We start from the raw sequence: 22316 nt of genomic DNA, 5'->3' as shown, positions 1-22316 counted from the left end.
CTCTCTCAAAACAAAACAAAACAAAACAAAACAAAAACACACACTTGTGACAAAGACGGACAAGTTCACAAACACAGATAACCTTGTGTGGTATAGATTATAGTAAAGATGTATGTACATTTCAGCGGCTGAAGATACGGGAGTAATTAACTTTGGGGGCTGACTAGGGAGGATAAGTGAAAACGCTACAGAAGTCTGTGATGTTTACCTGTTTGCTTGGTTTCTTACTTTTCCCCCCATCTCTCCACTTTCCAAAAAGGATTTTAGGTGGCCAGGGAGTCCACAATATTTGCTTTGTTTATGATGATCCCTAGCAAACTCCCCCTCCCCCCGCCCAACACTCTGTTTCACTGTCCTGTCCCTATTGCCCCCTTATCTTCAGAACTGGTCCCTTTACATTTTCATTGGTTTAAGCCAGGGGCCAGCAGACAACAGGCAGGCAGCGGGGGGGGGGGGGTGCTAAATCTGGTCCCCCACTTTGTTTACCTATTATTTATGGCTGCTCACGTGCTACAACGGCAGAATCGGGTTGCTGTGACAGAGACCATATGGCCGGCAATGCCTAAAATATTTACAACCTGGTCCTTTGCAGAAAAAGTTTGCCGACTCCTGATTTAGGACGTTCCTAACCTAATCTTAACCTCGGCAAGGCACATGCCAATAGCCCCACAACCACCTCACACATAGGACACAACAGTTAAATCCCTCATGTTCTGGCCAGCACCTCATCCAACGCACGGCTGCACACCTGTGTGGATCCCCAAGTCAAGTTCACGATTAGCACTGCTGGGTTCTAGAGCTCTGGGGGCCAGTCTCGGCAAACCAACTGACGGCCTTCTGGGTTTTTTCATCGTTCCTCAAGTTCTCTTTATCCTGAAAGACTAAATTCCTAGTTCTCTTCCTTGGAACTAAATTTCAGGTTCCTCTCCATGGTTTGGACGGAATATCTGGATGGTGCTCCAACCTCCTACTCTGCAACGTCAAGAGCATTAATGACAACATCTGACACAAAGACCTAACCGATTACAAGTCGCACAGTGTTCTCACATACATTCTCTCATTCTGGTTTATCTAATTCTTACAACAGATCTTCGTTTTATGGGTCAAGACACAGGATTACTATAAATTAAGCCCTTGTCCAACATCAGACACAGCTAATCCATTTCAGAGGTGGCATTTGAAATCAAATTGCTCTGATTTCTATGCCACAACAGGTCTTGTCATCAGGGAGCAGGATAATATTTTGGAATATTCACCGACATTCCCCTCTCATTTCTTTGCCCATGGGGTCAGCCAGATCACACGCCACTCATCAGTCCAGGACAGGGCTGTGACAGAAGTGGAAAAATATCTAGGCTCTAAGAACTGAAGATAAAAACTAAAGGCTGGGAAGGACATTCAGCAAATCAGAGGAAAGCTTCCTCCTCTCCGGCATGGACACTGGTCAGAGGGTGGGGGAACAGAGTGGATCTTAGGGTGTGCAGAAAAGCACCAAATTGTGGGTGCCTATCCAAGAGCAGGCATCCTTCCCCTCTTTTCAAGAGCTTTTCCTCCAGGAAGATTCCACTGGGAACCTTCAAATAGTCTGGTGGAACTGAAGACTACAATGATCTGGGCTTTCTTTCGTAGTCAGAACTCTGGGAGGGGGGACCAGATCTTGGAGGAAAAGAGCCCCAGAGAATAGTCTATGTCCCAGTTTGGCTCAGGAGGGGTAAGCGCACCCACGATGACGGAGAGGTGGCTAAGGAAGAGCCGACAGTGGTGAACAAGGGATGCCACGGCAGCTCCGCGCCTAGGTGACTGAGCAAAGGCAGACCAGCTGGGCACAAAGATATCCCAACAAGTTCTAGCAAAATGGATGATGCGGGCAGAGGGGACACGCTTCACCTCCCCCAGTGCCTCCTCCTGCTGCGGCAATGCCCCCAGATGGAGACTCGGCACTGTGGCAAGGGAATGAACCGACCGGACGCTAGGGTGGGGATTTGGAATAAAATTCGGATTATTATATAATGGATAAATAACAATACACTTCTGGGGCTCAGTCAGTAGAGCACACAGCTCTTGATCTTGGAATTTTGAGTTCAAGCCCCTCATTGGGCAGAGTGCTTACTTAAAAAAAATATTTTTTAACGTTTATTTATTATTGAAAGACAGAGAGAGACAGAGCACGAGCAGGGGAGGGGCAGAGAGAGAGGGAGACACAGAATCCAAAGCAGGCTCCAGGCTCCGAGCTGTCAGCACAGAGCCCGACACGGGCTTAAACCCATGAACTCTGAGATCATGACCTGAGCTGAAGTCGGATGCTTAACTGACTGAGCCACCCAGGCGCCCCTAGATGCAGAACTTTTTAATGAAGAAAGGGTATGCTTGAGGAAATACCCTAGAATTAATGAATTGGTATGTGGCAAAACTCAGAATCTCCCCTAAGCCTTCTTTCTCCAGGGGAACTTGTCATTTTCCTGGATGAACATGACCAAGACTAAAAAGAAGATCTCCAGAGATGTTTAAATACTAGGATATTCATATATTAAAGAGTTATAACCGTTACAAACCGTGAGGTCATGATCTGAGCTGAAGTCGGACGCTCAACTGACTTAGCCACCCAGGTGCCCCAGGCATAGTGCTTACTTAAAAAAAAAAATACACTTCTTGCACATCTGAGCATTGGGACAGAGACTCTTGCCCACCCACTGGTTTGCCTGAAGAGATGGGCTCTGGTGCTGAGCGTTTGAGACCTTCTAGTAAAATCTCTAGGGAATGGGGCTTAGAGTTGGTCCTGGTCACGTTCTGACTGAAGGCTCACCAAGATTTTTGTTTGGTCTTTTCAGTACTTATATATAGAAAGTGTGTGGACTAATTTATAAACTTGTACTTCAAAAGGATTAACAGAACACAGCATAGGGCCAATAATCATCTTCTACCATTTTTTTTTTAATATTTGATTTTTGCTTTTTAAGTTTATTTATTTTGAGTGAGAGAGAGAGAGAGAGAGAGAGAGAGAGAGAGAGAGAGAGGCAGAGAGAGAAGGAGAAAGAGAATCTGTATTGTCAGTGAAGAGCTCAACGCGGGGCTCAAACCCACACACCGTGAGATCACGACCTGAGCCAAAATCAAGAGTTGGTTGCCATCCAGGTGCCCCTACCATTTTTTTCTTAATATAGATAAGATGTTAAGATATTCAGTAGTGTCAACCATATGAGCTAATTGAGAACATGCCCTAGTTTAAAACTTTTTGTGACTCTTCAATCTTCGACGCCCGTTTTCCACACACGAGTTGCACATGAGCATGTACGGTAATGGCGAGATGTGCCGAGAGAGTTGGCGGTGCTCGTTAACAAAATATAGGGGATGTTGAAATAATCTGAACGACACCATTTTTCTTCTTAACTTTCATTATCACCTTTATGAACTATGGACCCAAATCGCCTTTTCTACTTTGTCCTTATTAGAATGTTTTCGCACACGCTCCATTTTCTAGAACTGCTGACCTCTTTCTCCCCAGGCTCTGTAATTTGCAATTGTCAGAAAACGTATCAGGTAAGTCTACAAGGTGTGGTGTCAGCATACCAAGGGGCTGTTCTTTCGTGTTTTCACTGAAATTGCTTGCTGGTCTTTCCATAATAAGGCCTTATTGTATCATACATCATCATGCATATTTTATATGCCCGATGCTCCGTAGATGTTCTTGGCTTTGTTATTTTACTAAGCAGCATCGTGATGCATCTAAGCCCAGCCGAAATTAGACAGGAAGGTGACCCTCCTAATATATTCTTTTGCAGACACAGCGCCCCTGGAACATGATCTGATTTGACTTTCCATTATAATTCTGATGAGGAGAGAGACTGATAAGAAGACAGATGGGCTGAGATCTAATTTTTCGACAGGTCCCTTCTAAATGGTTTCTCTCGCCCTTATTAAGCTTGCCGGTCTTCCACGAATTACAACAGCCAGGTACTCCTGAGCACTTCCTGCTAAAATCAAAGTGAGTGCTTGGCCAACCTGGGACGGGAGATGGGCTTTTTGCGTACAATCCCCAAATGGAGGGTGTGGGTGCTAAGATCCGGGTTCTAGAGGCCAAATATAGCTCTGCTGTCTGTTGGGCCTACGGAGTGAGGACTCTGTATGCCAGATAACCAGGCTGGTCCCCTCGGTACGAACAGGTCCAGGTAATTCATACTGGCTTCTTCCACCCCCCACTGTGCGCCTCCTTCCTCGCCCTGAGCAAGTGCTTTAACTTCTTTAAGCCCCTTTCCCATTCTGTAATGGGGTACTATCAACACTCCTTGCTCACAGGGCTGTTCTAAGCAGTACACGTGATGAGCAGGTTAAAAGCAGTCACTACAGGAGCCAGACTGGGTTTCACTCCACCCCTTACTAGCTGCGGGATGGTGGCACTTCCCTTAACCTTTCTGCACCTCAGTTTCCCCATCTGTAAATCAGAGGTAACCACTGCATCCATTAATCACTGTGAGGACTGAATGAGTTACTATACAAAATGTACACAGGACAGCGTATTGGGAGCGCCGTCTAAGTGTTGTCTGGTCTTCGTATGAAGGAAATGAAAGGGTCTAGCATATAAGAAGGACTTAATACATATTAACTCTCATCATTAGTCGGGATGTGATTGATAATATTCTCTTTTTTCCTCCTGAATGTCAAAAACGTTACCCTTCAAAGCTATACACAGAGCTCTGGCTGTGATTGTGGGGGTGAGTTGGCTCATCCGTCTTGTTGAGAGGTACGTGTTCTAGGGAAGACATGAGTTGTGCTTTTGGGCATTCTGGTCATAATTATTGGAATAATCTTCCTGACCATAGAAGGAAATATGTACAGGGGCGCCTGGGTGGCTCAGTCGGTTAAGCTTCCAACTTCGGCTCGGGCCATGATCTCGCAGTTCGTAGGTTCGAGCCCCGCATCGGGCTCTGTGCCGACAGCTTGGAGCCTGGAGCCTGCTTCGGATTCTGTGTCTCCCTCTCTGTCTGCCCCTCCTCCACTTGCACTGTGTCTCTCTCTCTCTCTCTCAAAAAAAAAAAAAAAAACAACACTAAAAAAAAATTTTTTTTAGAAGGAAATTTGTACATTGCCTGGCGTGTTTTTATATATTATAGTCACTTAGGGAAAAGGAATGCCGCTAAAAATTAGTGTTTGTCCTTTGTGAATTAAAGTGATGGCTAGTAATTTACCATCTAGTCTTATTCTTATTATACTTACTGGAAGAACCCTACTGCTCCGCAATCACAGAACATTAGTATAGAAAGGGTGATGCGTCCGAGAGATGTGGACAATCTTCTCTAGATGTGGCTGTACCTGGAGCACAGCTCATTACATAGACCAACAGGCATAATCAACCTGGGTGGTGACAGAAGACAGATGGAGGGATGGTGAGCTGCCCTGTCGCAGAGTTGGGAGAAGGGGAGCTAGTTTCCAGTTCAACCCTTGTGCCTTCTCATCACGGGCTGGGCAACCCTCAGCTTTCACTGCTCTGCTGGAAGGGTGGGGAAGACTGAGCTGCTCGCATATCTGGCTCTTCACCGTTACCTTCAGACTCGGAAAGAAACAAAAGGGACGGAAGGGAGCCAGCACGTTCAGATTCTGCTGCCAGGGCTCGAAGACTGGGATTGGCCTGCTGGGACTCCAGGAACATTCTGACTCTATGCGAAACTGCGTGCGCACGCGGATTCTCCTGGGTGGAGGAAGCAGAAGCCCATGCTTTTTATCCAATCTTGAATCACAAAAGACCAGTGCCTCCAGTCTAAAGCAAGCCAGCAGCTTTGTTGCCGCATTAGGGGGGCGGCTGCAGGACCAGATTTTGAGGTTGTGGTTTAGGACAGCCACATTAGCAATGTGTATCTTCGTAACTGCACGCTGGAAAGGAAGTGTCCATCAGGAGGCTCTGGGGGTTCGGGGGACAAAGGTGAGATCGATTTTACAGCCCCCTCTCCAGCCATAACCTGCCCTGCCACTCAGGGTCAACAGCCACCCTTTACAACTTCACTACATTCCTGCACATCCCCATCTGCCCTCACCAAACATTCCCACCGAACACTACCCTCCCCCGCAGCCTTGCAACACTAGTAAATACAGTGCAGTTAGTTAGAAGTCTCCTCCTTTAGTGCAGGAATCACGTCTTTGGTATTTATGCATCGCCAGTATCCTACATGACGTTTGGTACCCAGCTAATGCTCAATAATTGTTTGCTGAAGTCAAATAAATTCAACTGGATTGGCTAGCCTTGAGGGATGGGGCACAATTCATAACGTCTATGAGCAATTATACTCCATAGATTTCAAAAATAAAATCTTGGGAACTCTTTTAAGTTAATTTGCCTAATTATGAAAAGCCAAGGGAAATTATCCTTGGATACTTCTAAAGAAGAAAGATCTGGTAATTTGCAAAGGGCACGGATTCTTCAAAGATTTTGCTCCTCAACCACTCGAAAGTATGAGCGAGAGTTAACAACTTAGACAACTGTGAAATGAACAGAACTCGTCTAATTTCAGCACAGCAATTACAGCTTTTTGAGGCTACATGAAAAACCCCAAATGTGGTTACTATAGTAGTAAATTGGTCTCCGAGAAACTCTTTTATTTTCTCTAGAAAAATAAATAATTTGCTATCATAGAGCAACCAAATGATAAGAAAAAGAATGCACAAAGAAACACAAAAGTATCTGGAAACAAAAAGTGATTCACGAGCAAATGCTGTACTGGGAGGGAAAAAAAAGAACAAAACAAGACTGAACCACTTACAGGAGTAAATGGATGCCAATTTTTAAAGAGCGAATTTTACAGGCTTATTAAAATGATGAGTGTTTTTCCGAATTTCCTTAGTGGCTAAGAAAATGGGATATTTTATTGAACAGAAAGGGAATTTATCTTGTGTAAGATACAGACATTAAAACACATATCGACTGAGAAGCCCAGAGACGATGGTACACAAGCTACATTTTTAGGTTAGTATGCATATGGCGGACAGACGACTGAGCTCATGGGAAGGCACAGGAACATCTTCTAATACTTGAACTTTTTTCATTAGTGAGAAATGCATTATTTCCAAATTCTGGCTTAATGAGTTGGAAGGCATCGGCCACCAAAGGAACGCTACAACCAAGGGCGTTCCATCCCGGGGAACTGCACCGTGTTATCGCACTAGGCTTTCTTAGGTTAAAAGAAAGCACCTTGTTACTCTTCTAAAGATAAATGTATTGCTCCCTTTAATCTCAGCGCAATACATTTATCTTTAGATGACCATCTCAGTAGCGTCCAGGGCCTAGGTGCTTTCCTCACTAGCAAAATTTTTTTGACTCTGAGAAATTCACCCAAGGGTTCGATGTGGGGGTCTTGTCTGTCTTGAGGAGGTCCACCATGACTCATTAGGGTAGTGAGGACTGTGAGCCCCCTGTGGCTGGTGCCTAGCTCTGGGTCCTGCATGCACTGGGTGCCTAAAAAGGTTTGATAAATCAGTGAATGAAAGCCCTCAGCTGACATTCACACTTGCAGAACACGAGCTGAAGGAAGGGCTGGGGGAAACCATCGAAGTCAATAGTCTTCACAGAGTGTTCTTCAGAGCCTGCCCGCTTACTCAACGCATTGTTACTGAGTGCCTCCTGTGAGCCCGGCCTGCGGCCGGGTCATGGGGACACGTGGGGGGACAACACAGACAAGGTCTCTTTTCTCATGGAACTTAGGTGGATCCTGACTCCACGACATCAGGCCACATTCCGGAATGAAACTGTGCTCTTCTCACATACTAGTGAGACACTTGCAAAGAGACACTCAGGCCCCATTCCAAAGTGAGCTGCGAACAAGTGAGACCCCCCAGAACTTTCTAGGAAGAGGTACAATGTGATCTTTTATTGCCAGCCAGCACCTCCCCTCCCCCCCTTCCCTCCTCCAGTCCACGTAAGAAATCTAGAACTTTGGCGTTGTCAGAGGGCCGAGATCCGGGCAGAGGGTACCTCCTGGCCTCTGTGATGGGGTCAAGCAGATCACCTGAACGGTAGCTGGTCTTGTCGGCGCCAGACCCCCATGCTCGGTACCGTGCTCCCAGTATGCCCTACGAGTGGCTCCCAGGATGCCCTCCTTTCTCACCCCCAAAGAATTCATGCATGGACTTCACAGGACAGTGAGCTTTTACGGATGGATGACAGAAAGGGAGTCAACAGCCAATGCCAGTCAGAGGAACAAAGGAGACCTCGGCTCTCTCCTATTGCCCTCTCGATCTCCAACCCGGAGGGTGGGCCTTGACACATGACAGGAAGTTTTATGCACCCGAAGTACTTCATGATGTTTAAAAAGCGTACATGCATTCCATTTCAAATGGAACCTCTTCATCAAGTGTGTGGGAATGTTGCAGTAATCACCAAAGAAAATGCAATTAGTTCCTGCAAGATCTCCTAAAACAGGGGTTGACAAACCTTTCCTGTAAAGGGCTAGATGGGTCTCTATCACGAGTGCTCGACTCTGCTGCCATAGGGAGACAAGACCTTTGGGCAACACGCACATGACCGAGTGTGGCTGTTTTCCAACAAGACGTTATTTGCGGACTCTGGAATTTGACTTTCACATGGTTGGCGTGTGTCACAAAATAGTCTCCCTTTTCCCCCCAACCATTTAAAAATGGTAAAAACCATTCTTAGCTCCTAGGCGGTGCAGAAACAGGTGGCAGGCTGGGTATGGAGTGTGAGCTGTCGTGCATTTAGCCAACGAATATTCACCAAACCCTGTTGCCCATAAAGACCTACAGCGATTTTGTTTACGGAGAGGCCACTTCCTTCGTAATGTGTTAAAGCAGAAGGGAAAAATGGGGGGGGGGTTCTTTTTAGATGCCCCCCCCCCCCGTAGGATTGCTAAGAAATGATCATGCTTTTAGACAGCTTTGGCTCTGTCTCTGTCCCACAGCAAGCAATTCAGTCCAAGGAAACCCAAACACAGACATTTTCTTTCTTCTATGATCCCCCGGACACACAAATCAATAGAACTGATTATAGAGGCGTGTACCTAGGAGAAAACAAAATAACCGTGTGGCCTGCCATCAGGCCCAAACAAGGTACTCTGGATGCAAGGCTATAGGAGGCTCAGAGCCTGCCTGGATGAGGTCTGTCCCCGCCGACAGCCACAAGCATCTCAAGAAAGAAGTGACTCCAAATGGTAACACTGCACCTCCCTCCCCAGGGCTTGAAAGTACCCAGCGACTCCTGAGTCATACATTCTTGCCCCATGGGAAAATCAGAGGTCTCATTCCTGATGCAGGGGGAGTCGGACACGAGCCTCAGGGCCCGGTGGAGGCACACCCCGGGGAGATGCGGACACCCCACCAAAGCACTCTGCCAGCCAGCTGCAAAGGCTCCAGTATAAAAGGCCTACACTACATGAGGGTGACCAGCCGTTCGAGGACGGAGAGGTTTCCCAGGATGTGGGCCTTCCCGCCCTAAAACTGGAACCGTTGCTCACCTGAAAAATAAGCTTCCTCTATTTCTATTTCTCTGTCTTACCCTCCTCCCAGTTCTTCCAAGGATGCATGACCAGCCAGTGCTTTTCCACGAAGCAGAAGCCGAGCGAAGCTTGGGCAAGAAACTTTCTCCGGAAAACCCCAGAAACACTTCCATTTAAGGCCATTTCGAAGCGCAGGGGTACTTTTTGTCATGAAAGAGCATAAATGTTAGAAGACCCCCTTCTCAGTTTAAAGTGTTGTGATAGCTTTAGCTTCTGCGTCAATTATGCTTGAAAAAATCGATTTACAAAAGACGGGTGTCACATACCCATTATCCCTCTACACCCCCGGAACACAAGCGGCTTCACTCATAAAATAGGCATGGCTTCATTTGGAAAACTTCTAATGACCCCTTTTTGCCCTGACTACACTGTGGGAGAGAAACTCCAGTGGGCTCTTAAGGAGATTCTGGACCAATACGGTAACATCACATAAAATATATTTTCTGGTGCCCCACTTAGAATATCACACAACAAATCGCTTCTATCTAGGATCAAGCTAAACCAATAAACCAAGCACATTTTTAAACTGTCGCAGCTTTGACCTAATTATCCTTTTCTGTCGGTTGATGATTTCACAATTCGGTAATGAATCACTCAGTCAAGTATGAAAACTCAGTGAACTATATGTTTGTGTATCCATGGGATTATATAAAATTACTCATCACTCATACTGCATTTGGGCATTGCATTTTTACCTCCTTGATTATGCAATAGCAACGCGTTAGTAGTTTGGGAAGGGGAACAAAGGCGACCTTTGGCTATAGTGATGGGAAAAGGAGTCACCACGTTGTGTTAACAGTCAAGGTGCCCGTGTTTTGTGTTTAGGGGGCATGGGTTTTTATGTTAGAGGTCAATGGCACCAGCATTTTCAAGGTGAACGCGCGGGCTTGCGTTTCTGCCCTAAAGTGGCTCGTGGGAAGCCCTTCCTCTGCTGGATGAGGTCTCAGGGCTGTGGAATAGCCTTCACAGCAGGACGGGGCCCCGGGGAGTGAGCCACGCACCTGACCAGGTCGATGACCCGCTCCCTCGGCGCAGCGCTGACGGGCTCATCATTAATCATTACAATCTGATCTCCCGGGATCAGCTTGCCTTCGGAGGGGCCACCTGGAGACAAATGAGAATGAAGTACAGGTTGAGAAGACTGTCGCTCATCCATCCGTGTCCTCCGTTCCCCATCACGATTCATTGTAAGCACCTGGTGCTGTCTGGCGACCCAAAACCCGACCGCACCCGCGTGTTCTCCACATGGGTCCTTCCCAGCCCTGGCTGCACATTGCAAAGAACTGGGGAGGGGCACCCAGCTGGCTGTGTCGGTAGAGCATGTGAATCTTGATCTCAGCATCATGAGTTCGAGCCCCAAGCTGGGAGTAGAGCTTACTTAAAAAAAAAAAAAAAAAAAAAAAAAAAGAACGAACTCAGAGGCTCTGGATAAGCTGCACTAGGTAAGTCCAGGCTACACGCTGGCCAATTAAATCAGAATCTCTGGAGGGGAGACTTCGGCATCAGCATTTCTCCAGAACTTTTCCAGGCAAGTTTGAGACATGGCAGCCTAGCAGCTCCTCTCACACTTTAATGGGCACATGCACCCCCTGGGGACCTTACTGCCCTGCAGACTGACTCAGCAGATTTGGAGGTCTGCTGAGGGTGAGGTCATAGATTTTTCACAGGATCCCAAGGCCTGCTGATGCTGCTGGTCAACTGACCATACCTTGAGTATCGAAGCCCCTAGAAGAAGGTATTCCCCAAACGGGTGGCCAATCAGCACATCAGAGGGTGTTAGGAAAGACTGACAGGATTTGTCCTTATGTTCCATACTTTTGGCGAAGGTTTGAGAAGTGGGAGCATCTTAATCATTCTTGTCTAAGAGGTTGGGGGAAGGGGGGGACGCCTTGGTGGCTCAGTCGGTTGAGTGTCCGACTCTTGGTTTCGGCTCAGGTTATGATCTCACGATTCATGGGATCAAGCCCCGCGTCGGGCTCTGTGCTAACAGCAGGGAGCCTGCTTGGGATTCTCTCTCTCCCTCTCTCTCTCTGCCTGCCCCCACTCGTGCACACACATGTTCTCTTCTCTCTCAAAATAAATCAATAAACATTAAACATAAATACAAAAATAAAAGGTCTGGGGAAGGAAGCAGAACTCAAGCTGGGATTCATCAGGAAACAGCAGACACTCGTATCAGCTTGGAGATGAGGGTGTTTGGTCATTTTTGTGGCTGGGACTGTGCCTGGGAGTGTGCGTCTGTGCTCACATGTGATGACAGAGGACTCTTGTTTTTGTCTTGATCCAGCATGGTCTTTTTCTCAGCAGATGTGGAGAAGTTTTTGCAAGGAGGTAGGGAACTAATATTTGCTGAGTATTTATTATGTGCCAGGCTGCTTGGCCTTGAATCCCACTGACACTTGACTCCCTGTCAGATAATGAGATGCCCGAGGTTCACACAGGTTAAAGAACCCGATGAAAGAGTAGAACTGTGTCTCAGCTTAGGTCTGTGGACTCTTCCAAGTTCAGGGTGGCCAACACCTGCTTGGAACTTGCTCCCATAATTTAAAAACTGGTCACTGCCAGGTTTCTGGACACATAAAGCCACATGTGCATGAAACACACATCTGAATGAAATAAAACCCATAAATAAATACTTGCGTTATCCACGTGTCTAATGGAATTACATCCCCGCATATTCATAGGGTACGATAATTTTAACTTTATTCCCAGGTCTGCCACTGGGTAATAGGCAGCAGCTCAAACATTACCTTTCAAATATTATTGCTATTGCTTTATTTAGTAATTGAAATGAACACTTCACACGTAGAGATGGATCTCGAAGTGAGTCAGTTGTTTCCCACCCACCGAGACACTTGGCATATATGTCACTCAAGCTGCAGCATAAACTAATCTTCCTGGGTAGAAAAAAAAAGCGAGGAAAACCTTAACGCTTCCTCATGTCGGTGATTAAAAAAAAATATTCAATGCAAGATGCGGGAACTGAGATTCGGTGTTTGCACACATAAGAAATTCTGAAAATCCCTTGAGAGAGTTGATATAACCATTGGATTATCTGCAAGCATTCACTCACGTTCAGTCAAACAAATGGTTAGAAACCAAACGCTGATCACAGACTGAAAAATGTTCATACTAACTGGCTGATGGATGTTAACTACTTTCGTGGGCAAACCACTTGCAGATTAATAGGACATCCTTTCACCTCTGACCCCACTTGTTTGATCAAATGGAAATATTTGTGTTTCATCAAGCAACTGAAACCAAGCATTTCAGAGGGAGGAAAGACAGTTCCTTCCAAGATATGAACCAGTGGCGCCCTTCAGAGAATCGTCTCGTGCCCTGTGCGCTGAAGGCTGCATTGTCAAGTAGAGAAAATCTGGTCATGCCAAAGAAATTATCGGAACCTCCGCAGAGTCACTGTTATGAAAGACACAGTTTATCTGACCAGCATTTTCACACTGAAAAATTACTGGCAACAGTACTCTTTGACCTGTTTTCACTTTTGTCTACTACTCTTGAAATTGTTGAATGTTAGGTGCTAGTGTCTGAAGCGAAAGGAGCATGGAGGGCAGGGAAGGGAAGAGCTTGAAGGAACAGTGAGGCAATATAAGACCATGGAAAACAACAATCAAATCCCCGGTCACCTCTGGGGAGGAACCACACTTTAGAGAATCTCAGAACCAGAGATGTTCAAGGGTCCCAGTGTTAGAAAGCAGCATGCCAAATGGTGTCTTGCTTAGGAAAAAAAAAATGTGTCCACATGCACATATAATACATTATATATCTCATAGATAGGATACATGACATATACATACATAGGCACAGAATCGTCTACTTTCCATAGACTCTCTATGCACATGTCAATAGTGGTTCACTTTCAGCAGCGGCAGCTCGGGTGATTTTGTTTTTTTTTTTTTTAACTTTCTCCTCTGTACTATCTATGTTGTATGTTTTGTGCGATGCATCTGTATTATTTTATTATTGTAGCAAGCAACAAACCTCTTTCATTTTAAGCATAAAATTCGCAACTGGCCTCAGTCTCCACAATCCCACCTAGAGAATGAAGATAGGACCTACAGCTAATAAAACGAAAAGCTTGGCAAACAGGTAAGAAGCTGTGTGGTGAGGCAGTGGTGGGAAAGAAAAGGAAGCCGACTCTTCTCCGTACAAGTCTGCGACGTGGTCGACCGTATCTGCAGTGCTTTACCCTGGGCCACATTAGGTCAAAATAATGAAAAATGACATCGACTTTTGAAATGTGTCCTACTCACCAGATGCCTTTCATTTTCCTTAGCTGGCAGGCTTGGTGGCCCAAATATTTTAGAGTTTACTACTAATAACAATAACAATAATCACAATAAAAATATTTTTGGAATGAGAACTATGTACCTGGCACTCTTTTAACGTTATCTCATTCTCTCCCTCGCCCTTAAAGATGGATACAACCACGATCCCCATTATCCAGAGGACATAGAGAAGTGTCCGTCAAACTGAAATGCAGAGGAATTAACATGAAAGCTACAAACAGTCTAATATGGGGCAGAGGCAACCTCCAAATCCATCAAACCCAGGCAATCGGCTGCCGGAGTCCACGTTCGTAACCCCAGGACGTTACTACTGACCTCTGTCACTGACCTGCCAAATTCCAAAGAGGAACTGGTAAGGAAGAGAGTTTCGTTTTGTGTGAAAATAAAACCAATAGAAGCTCATTAAAAGAAATACATGAGGGGCGCCTGGATGGTTCAGTCTGTTGAGCGTCTGAGTCTTGACTTTGGCTCAGGTCGTGACCCCCCCATGGTTATGGGATCAAACCCCATGTCAGGCTCCGTGCTGAGCATGGAGCCTGCTTCGGATTCTCTCTCTCTTTCTCTCTCTCTCTCTCTCTCAAAATAAAATAAATCTTAAAAAAAAAGTACACAAATACTTATTGTAAAGAAAGAAAGAATTAAGAGAGCCTTGTTTCTGGAAAGGCAATCGCAGCCCATTTTGGGCAAGCACATCATAGTCCGTTACGTTCACCTGTGTTGACAGTCGAACGTCTGCATAGTCTAATGAGGGAGACTGAGGCCATGTATACTCGTGATCTGATCGTACTGTAGAATTTAAGAGACTTGCCGTATACTCTGTCAGTCAGCCATGGCTGTATAACAGATCACCCTGAAACTCAGTCGGCTGTCCAATAATCACTTCTTCTCAAGCTCACGGGCCTTTAGGATGAGCACTGATTGGCTGATCTTCTGGCTTCACGCCGCAGATCGGGCCACATTCGTCTCTAGATGGCAGGCTGCTAGCCTCTTGTGTTCGTTTTGGGGCCGAGGCTGAAAGGGTCACAGTCACTTGAGGGAAACGCTCTTTCGACTCCCAGGGCAGAAGCCCAATAAAGCAGGGCAACCGTACAAGCACTTTTCAAGCATTTCCAGGTCATCTTTGGTAATACGCCATTGGCTGAAGTCAGTGACCTGGTCCGGCTCAACAGCAACAGGGAAGGGAAATATATTCTGCATAGTGTGCATTTCATAAAGCTGTCTGTCCGCTCCAGTGACTAAAATCCTTCTGTGACTTCAGTGTCACTTTCTGCTTTTTCTCACTAAGGAGTTTATCACGAACTTAGTGAAATACAGTACAGCGCCTGCCTCTTTCTTCACATTCATACTTTAAGAAGTGGGTCATTTCCATGGTTACAAAAGATAGATCAGTGTCTTCCTAAGTCAAGAGATAGGATGCGTTTGGCAGTTTAAACCTAGCTTGAAGAGCCCTTTGTGTCCCTCTGGTGGTCTGACGCCATCTGGATGTTGCAAACACTCAGCCAGGCTCCACAGTTAGACAAGGAGCAGCTTGAAAATTCCAGAAGGAGCGCCAGTCACCCGGACAGGGTGTGGCAGGCAACCCTGGGAGACGGGGAGTGGGCCGGGTGCTTACCTGGTGTTACAGAGCGAACGACTACCGGCTTTTCACTCCCCGCCACGAAACCAAACCCCAGCACGGGGTCCCTCCTCATCTCCACACTCCGTGGGGCCGGAGGGACGATTTGGTAGCTCTCCAACCGAGGGTCGTCAAAGGGGATGGCCTGCGTCATGTGACTGTGGGAAAAGCACACACAAAGGAAAAGAGGCATCAGTGTAAGCTTTTGACGATGGCTTGGCAATCACATCCTCTCCTTCGAAACTTTCCACTCGCTATTTGGGAGACAGTGGGGAAGATGTGGGGAGACGCCTCATCACGCCTTTTGCGTGCCCTCCTTATTCCTTGAAAACACGAGCTCCACTTCTGCTTTTGGCCTTTCCACTGGCTGTTCCCCCAACCCCAATGCTGGTCCTGCAGCTACACGTGTGGCTCAACCGCCGCGCTCCGAAGTCTCTGCTCACAGGCGACCCCTGTGGCCACACGCTGGAACGCAGCAAGCCTGCTCCCTGTAGCCTCTTCTACGTTTGTGTCACAACACTCAGCCCCTGCCTACGTGCTACAGAACGCACATCTTTGTCTCGTTTCTGCCCGCCACACTCGAGCGTAGGCTCCGCGAGGGCAAGGAACTTTGCTTCATTCACCGATTTATCCCAGCTGCCTGGAACAGTACCCGGCGTAGAGTGGATTTCTTAAGAAATAATCGAATGAAGAAGTAGAGGAAAAGATACTTCTTTGTGGAACACTATCAATTGATAACCGATAAGCTGAGAAAGAGCCTCAGAAGAGCACGGAAGCTGAAGTCAAAATAGTGGCTTATTGTCCCTCAGGGCCCACGCCTTGTATGCCAGAGTGTCGGGTCACAAACCACCTCCTGGGACTCTTAATGAAGTCTTCACTCATGGACATTATCCAAGGCAGCCTTTCTTGAGGGAAGAGTTATTAGTTTGGACACCAGAAATCTCCTTTAAGTAATGTGAGGCACTATTACCTCAATGACAGGGACTTTATTCAATTTTCTCTCTTTCTCATCCTCAATAATTTTGTAAAAGATCATTTTTAAATACCTTGAAAGACACTATTCTTTATGCCATCTGCACAACATATTGTCCAAATGGAGAAAAAAAAAAAAAAGACTGAGGAGGACGAATTCTGTGGTCCTTTTGTGCAATGAATAAGGTGAGAAAAAACGGAAACCTTCTAGGATCTGTTCTTTACACATATGCCACTAAGAAAATAAAAGTTTAAAATCCCCTTTAAACAGAAAGGAAAAGGGGCGCCTTGGGGGGCTCAGTCGGGGGAGAGTCTGACTTTGGCTCAGGTCATGATCTCCCGGTTCGTGAGTTCGAGGCCCGCAAAGTATGTTTAAATGAGGGTTCCCACTTTGAATCCTCTGTCCCCCTCACTCTCTGCCCTTCCCCTGCTTGCGCTCTCTCTCTCAAAAATAAATAAAGCATAAAAAAATATAGACAGAAAGGAAAGATGTCTTCGATTAAGCAGCCTGGAATGCTATGAACAAGAGAAGAATGAATGGAGGGCAAACATATTATGTGCTGCATAGGCCAACACTCATCTGTTCTCTTATTTCGTCTTCAGAACACCCCACAGGCAGGGAGGTTTGACCCCACTACCTCCCCATGGCAAATGCCAAAAGAGAAAGAATAACCGGGTCAAGGTCACATGCTTCTCAGATGTAAGGCAGGTGCAATTCATACCAGGTCTCCTAAATGTCATGCGCTTGACCAGCTCCCTAATTTGCAATGACAGTGCAAAATAAAAACGTGGGAACCCTCATTTAAACATACTTAAGAACTTCAAGGCAGAGGAATGGGAAACCCATCCCAGGGCCCCGGGGAGTGTGCTATCCCCAGCGTTCCCACTACCTTTCTAGAAAAGTCCAAGCCCAGAGTGGCGGTGTTACAGGGTCAAAGGGGAGGGGCTGTCTTCTGTGAAGTCTGGACCCAGAGATTAGACATGGCTACTGCAGTGGGCAGACCTCAGGCCGGCACAAGGTCACAGGACGAAGCCTGGCAGGCTAAAGGACAGAACTTGAAGCCCTGATGAAATCAGCACAATTGATGCAGGGTGAGCCCCAGTGTCCAGGACAGCAGCCTCAGACAGGGCTCTTGGGAACTTGACCCTCTGACATGGATCCCTCACAGGCCTGAAAGAGGCATGGCTCTGTGTGCCTGGGTGAAGAAAGGGGCCACCGAGGCACGGCGGCCACTGTTCCGTTCTCTTGCCTTCTTTATAAGACAGCATCACCTCAGAGCATGCGGTTCTTGAGCTACCCTTGGAAATGAGCCTCTCCTTTTAGCCCCAGATGGAACCACAGGGAAAAAAAGGGAGGGGATATCCACATTTTTAGGGCCTGGCCTTGAGCTCTTAGTTTGCACCATAATCCACAGAAGACGTTCGACATGAAGAAGACTGTAAAGTGACCTGCTCGTGGTCTCATGGGTTGCAGAGCAGAGAAGTGAGCCCTAGTTGGCCAAACTTTATTTTTTTTTAGTTTTAAAAAAATTTTCATGTTTATCTTTGAGAGAGAGAGAGACAGACAGACAGACAGACAGAGTATGAGTGGGAGAGGGGCAGAGAGAGAGGGAGACACAGAATCTGAAGCAGGCCCCAGGCTTCTAGCTATCTGCACAGAGCACGACGACGTGGGGATCAAACTCATAAAGCGGGAGATCATGACCTGAGCCAAAGTTGGACACTTAACCGGCTGAGCCACCCAGGCGCCCCAGTTGGCCAAACTTTCAATTCCAAGTTTAGAAAGGGACTGGGGAAGGCTTTTCCCCTCTACGATTGCCACTTCTGTGAAAAGCTTCCAGCACTGGCCCCCAAACTCGGCTGCACGGTCAGAATCACCAGGGAAGGATGGAAAAGTCCTAATGCTCAGGCTTCACCCCAGACCAATCACATCACAATATCGGGACGTGCGAGCCAGGATCAATTTTGAAAGGATCCCTAGGCAATCCCAAAGTGAAGCAAGGTTTGGGGACCATTTCCTGCTCAGGGAAGGGTGGTTTCTAGCTCTCCTTCGAGGTAATAGGAAAAGAGAACACAAATGATGTCCTGGACCGCTTCCTCTGGCGTCTACTGCAAATGTAAGTTAGAATATTTAAAGCGTTTGGAGCTTGATTATTCTCTTTCCGCTACATGATAAAGTAATAGCCTCCAATTTTTAATTCATCATTCATTCAAGAACTATCATATTATTATTTTATTAATACCTGACATTTATTAAACACTAATTTCATGCTAGGCAATTTTTGAAATTATTTCCATACGTTAGTTCATTTAATTCTCCGAAACAACTCCATAATGCATTCATTCAGTCAACAAATACTTATTGAACGCCCACGGGCTTCTCGGTTCCAGGAATACAATAGGAACCAAAGCAGAATGAAAATAATACAATATTCACTCTAGTGTTCAGAGACAGAAAATGAACTAATAAATTAGGAAAATGCATGGCATATCAGGTCTTTAGAAGCACCGAGGAAAAAAATAATGCTGGGAGGAAGGGGAGAGTCACGGGGTGGAGACACTCCGTGATTCTATCGGGGGGCAGAAAAATATCTGGGGGAGGAGCATTTTGGGCAGAGGGGCCACCAAGGGCTGAGGTCCTGACAGGGTCTGTGCCTGGGGAGGGTGTGCCTAACAGGTAGCCCGAGGGCCAGTGGGAGGAGGCAGTGGGAGGCAGGGAGGGCGCTGGTTAAGGAAGTGATGGGGCGGCAGGTCACAGATCACACAGGCTCTTGAAGGGCTTCGTGTTTTGTTCTGAGTGAAACAGGCAGCCTTTGGAAGATTCTGAGTGGAAAAGCGAGGTGACTGACGGCTGCTCTAAAGAGGACAGACGGGAGGGGCACTGGCGGGGCGGGGAAAGCTTCTTAGGACCCACTGCACCAATCCTGACAAAATATCAGGATTTTTTTTGATATCCTGCTATCAAAATGGCAGAGTGGCAGAGACATCGTTGGGGTTTTAGTGTATTCGGAGGCCACTCCAACAGAGAGGGGCTGGGACTCCTACTCTGAAGCCTTCCTGCACACACAGGACATTGCAAGTGAGGACGGCCATATTACACATTGTCTAAAGCGACTCCTGTATCCTGCTGGATCCAAACGCAGGAGACATTTTCTCTTCAAGGAGCTAACACTTTATGGTTTGACCAGAGACACACAAATGTAAGTGCCCAGGTAGAGGGCAAACGTGAGACTGAGAAGGTACTTTGCAAGTCAGACTTTAGAGCCAGACTCTCTAAAGCCGAGTCCTGGCCCCTCCACTTCCCGGAAGGGTGCCCTGCACAAATCACTTCTTCACTGCGTGCCTCAGTTCCTTCCTCTGAAAAGTGGTGATGATAAGAGTAACAATCGCACAAGACAGTTGTAAAAATTACACGAATGAACAGAAGGGAAGCACGTAGCAAGAGGTCTGGCACGCAGGAAGCACGCGGGAAGCGTTAGCTGCCCTTTTCATCTCTTGAGGTCAGTGAATGGAAAGGAATAGGTTTCATATGTTATGAACTCATTCACTCTTAAAATATGAAAACAAACTCAGTATCGTTTCAAATGCCGATGGCCCAATTCTCGGTGAAATGCCACACAAACCCTAGCGAAGCTCTGAGACCTTTCGTGTGAAAAGTCTTATCAAAAGCAATGACACAATAAACACAAATATGAACTGATTCACATGAGTCAATTCTATACCAGAATACAGACAAAGAAGAAAGAATAAAATCCAGGCTCTCCAAGGATTGAATCAGTGAGTCTTCCTCTGCCATGTTTCTAGAACCCTAAGTGAACGCTGAGACCAGCGCTGCCTCAGGAACCCACATTGTGGGCAAAGTGACATAGACAACGTGACATGGGTCTGCCTCCCTGCATTGTTGTTCCCCCACTCAAACAACGTTTGAAACTCCACTGCATGTGTATTTTGTGGTTGATGCCTGTTCTAGCATTTTCGTCTTTGTTTATAGTTTTTTGTCCTGTTTTGTCTGCATTTTGAGGATAACGTTCCGATGGCATTATTATTTTCTTGCTCTACAGGTGGCATTTTCCAAATAAGTGATCTAAAAATAATCAACCGCTGTCTTTTTTCCACCAGGAATGGCTCCACACTAAAATGCTCCCCCATGAAACATCATTTTGTTCTTTGTATGAAGGCAAGCACTTCTTGGCTTTCTCCTTGCAGTATTTCTTAGAAAGATGCTTGAGTCCCTTTGCAATGAGCCGAGAAAGCAACATCTCTTCTACCTGCTCAATATGCTTCAGTGAATTCTGGTGCTGAGGCTGGCGGAACACAACTGATGAGCTACACAACCCCCCACCCCCTGCTCCCAACCTTTTGCAACAAACACACACAGATAGGCCAGAAACCTATAGACCTGAAAGCCCAGGAAGACGTGTCCATTGAGATTGAAAGAATAATCTTCCTGTTTCTGACAGCTTCATTTTAAAAGGAATGATGGTGATCTTGCTGTCCACAACAAAAGGACAGGGCTTGGGGCGCCTGGGTGGCTCAGTCGGTGAAACGTCCGGCTTCGGCTCAGGTCATGAGCTCACGGTTCGTGGGCTCAGGCCTCGCATCGGGCTCTGTGCTGACAGCTCAGAGCCTGGAGCCTGCTTCGGATTCTGCGCCTCCCTCTTTCTCTGCCCCTCCCTCACTCGTGCTCTGTCTCTCTCTCTTAAAAATAAACATTAAAAATAAAAGATTAAAAAAAAAACAAAAGGACAGGGCTTTCTTTGATCACTGGGAGCTTTTCTTCCTCCACAGAAATAAAAGACTGATACCTCCAATGTGTCACAAAGAGTTGCTTGGACTAGTAGATAGAATGCTCTGAGATGATTCCATTTTTCCATGTGCTCATTAGAGCCAGCGAGGTCCTTTTATGGACTATGGGCTGAGCGGTCAGATTCTGGAAGGAAAAACTAAATTTAGAAGTCATTATGTTTGTTGTAAAATTTAAAAACGTAGGGAGACGGTGGCAGAGAGGGCACCTGGGGAATGAAGACTGGAAGGAAAAGAAGTATAAATAAACATATGTGTCTGAGCTCTACTCGAGAAGGTCGTGGTTGGGGTTACTTTTCAGGGATGGCCAGCCGTGATTACATGAGAGCATCTTGGCAGTACTGTTCTCTGCGATAGACTGAATTATTCTTCATTTGCTCCCCAGGATGTGATCGGCCACCATATGCCACAACGCTTTTCAGAGCCTCCCACTGTATGCTACATATTTCACCGCCCCTGGACTCTGCTCACATCTCACAGCCCAAAGCGTATCACACGGCTGAGCCCACATGTGACGAACAAAAAAATGCCCCTGTGGTTGGGCATGTGCTAGCGCTGCTTCATCAACACCATGAGAAGACCGTCGCGAGGAAGCTGCCGCCCCTTCAGCTTGGACTGCAGAACAGACCCATGGGGAATGGACCAGAACAGGCAACTCAGTAAGGAGCCAAGTGTAGCAGAGCTTCCCTGCCCCCCCGACCTAGATCAGGCAGCTGAACAAGAGCTAAGAAATAATGACTCTATGGCACTGAATTTGGAGGATGTTTGTTATGCACCAAAAGCTCACTCATACAATCTGTAGTGATTTCCATATTATTTTAAAACTCTGGAATTTCACATCCCAGAGGGTTCTAGCAACCTTATTCTCCACACCATTTATGACCGAACGTTACATTTTACAACATAAGAGACACTTCCAAAGGAAACTTTCCCACTCGGTATCTCAGTTGACATGACATCCACAGGAACCCTATGGTCTATTCTTCATGACTTTCTCATATCCCTGATTGGACTTGACTAGCAGTGGCTCTCAATGCATGGGTCAAACTTCACAAGCCCTACCATGGCCTGTGAGGGGGGGTCTAATAAGAAAAGCTCTGAACAAGAGTTCTAGGGGTGCCTGGG

The 22316-nt window shown here is 46.5% G+C and overlaps 1 protein-coding gene across 4 annotated transcripts in view; it reads right to left on the bottom strand.

The window, feature by feature from the left end:
• Positions 1 to 22316, bottom strand: part of FRMPD4 (FERM and PDZ domain containing 4) — a 540986-nt gene that overhangs the window by 74821 nt on the left and 443849 nt on the right. For all 4 annotated transcript variants that reach the window (XM_043570799.1, XM_043570798.1, XM_043570800.1 and 1 more), the window contains exons 3-4: positions 15414 to 15574; positions 10496 to 10598 (exon numbers count right to left, since the gene is read on the bottom strand). In XM_043570799.1, coding sequence (XP_043426734.1) covers positions 10496 to 10598; positions 15414 to 15574 — 264 coding nt within the window. The remainder of the gene's footprint in view (positions 1 to 10495; positions 10599 to 15413; positions 15575 to 22316) is intronic.

Source organism: Prionailurus bengalensis, chromosome X (genome assembly GCF_016509475.1).
Source record: "Prionailurus bengalensis isolate Pbe53 chromosome X, Fcat_Pben_1.1_paternal_pri, whole genome shotgun sequence".
Taxonomy (NCBI): domain Eukaryota; kingdom Metazoa; phylum Chordata; class Mammalia; order Carnivora; family Felidae; genus Prionailurus; species Prionailurus bengalensis.
The sequence above is the reverse complement of the archived record's forward strand: the minus strand, read 5'-3'. Positions and strand labels throughout refer to the sequence as shown.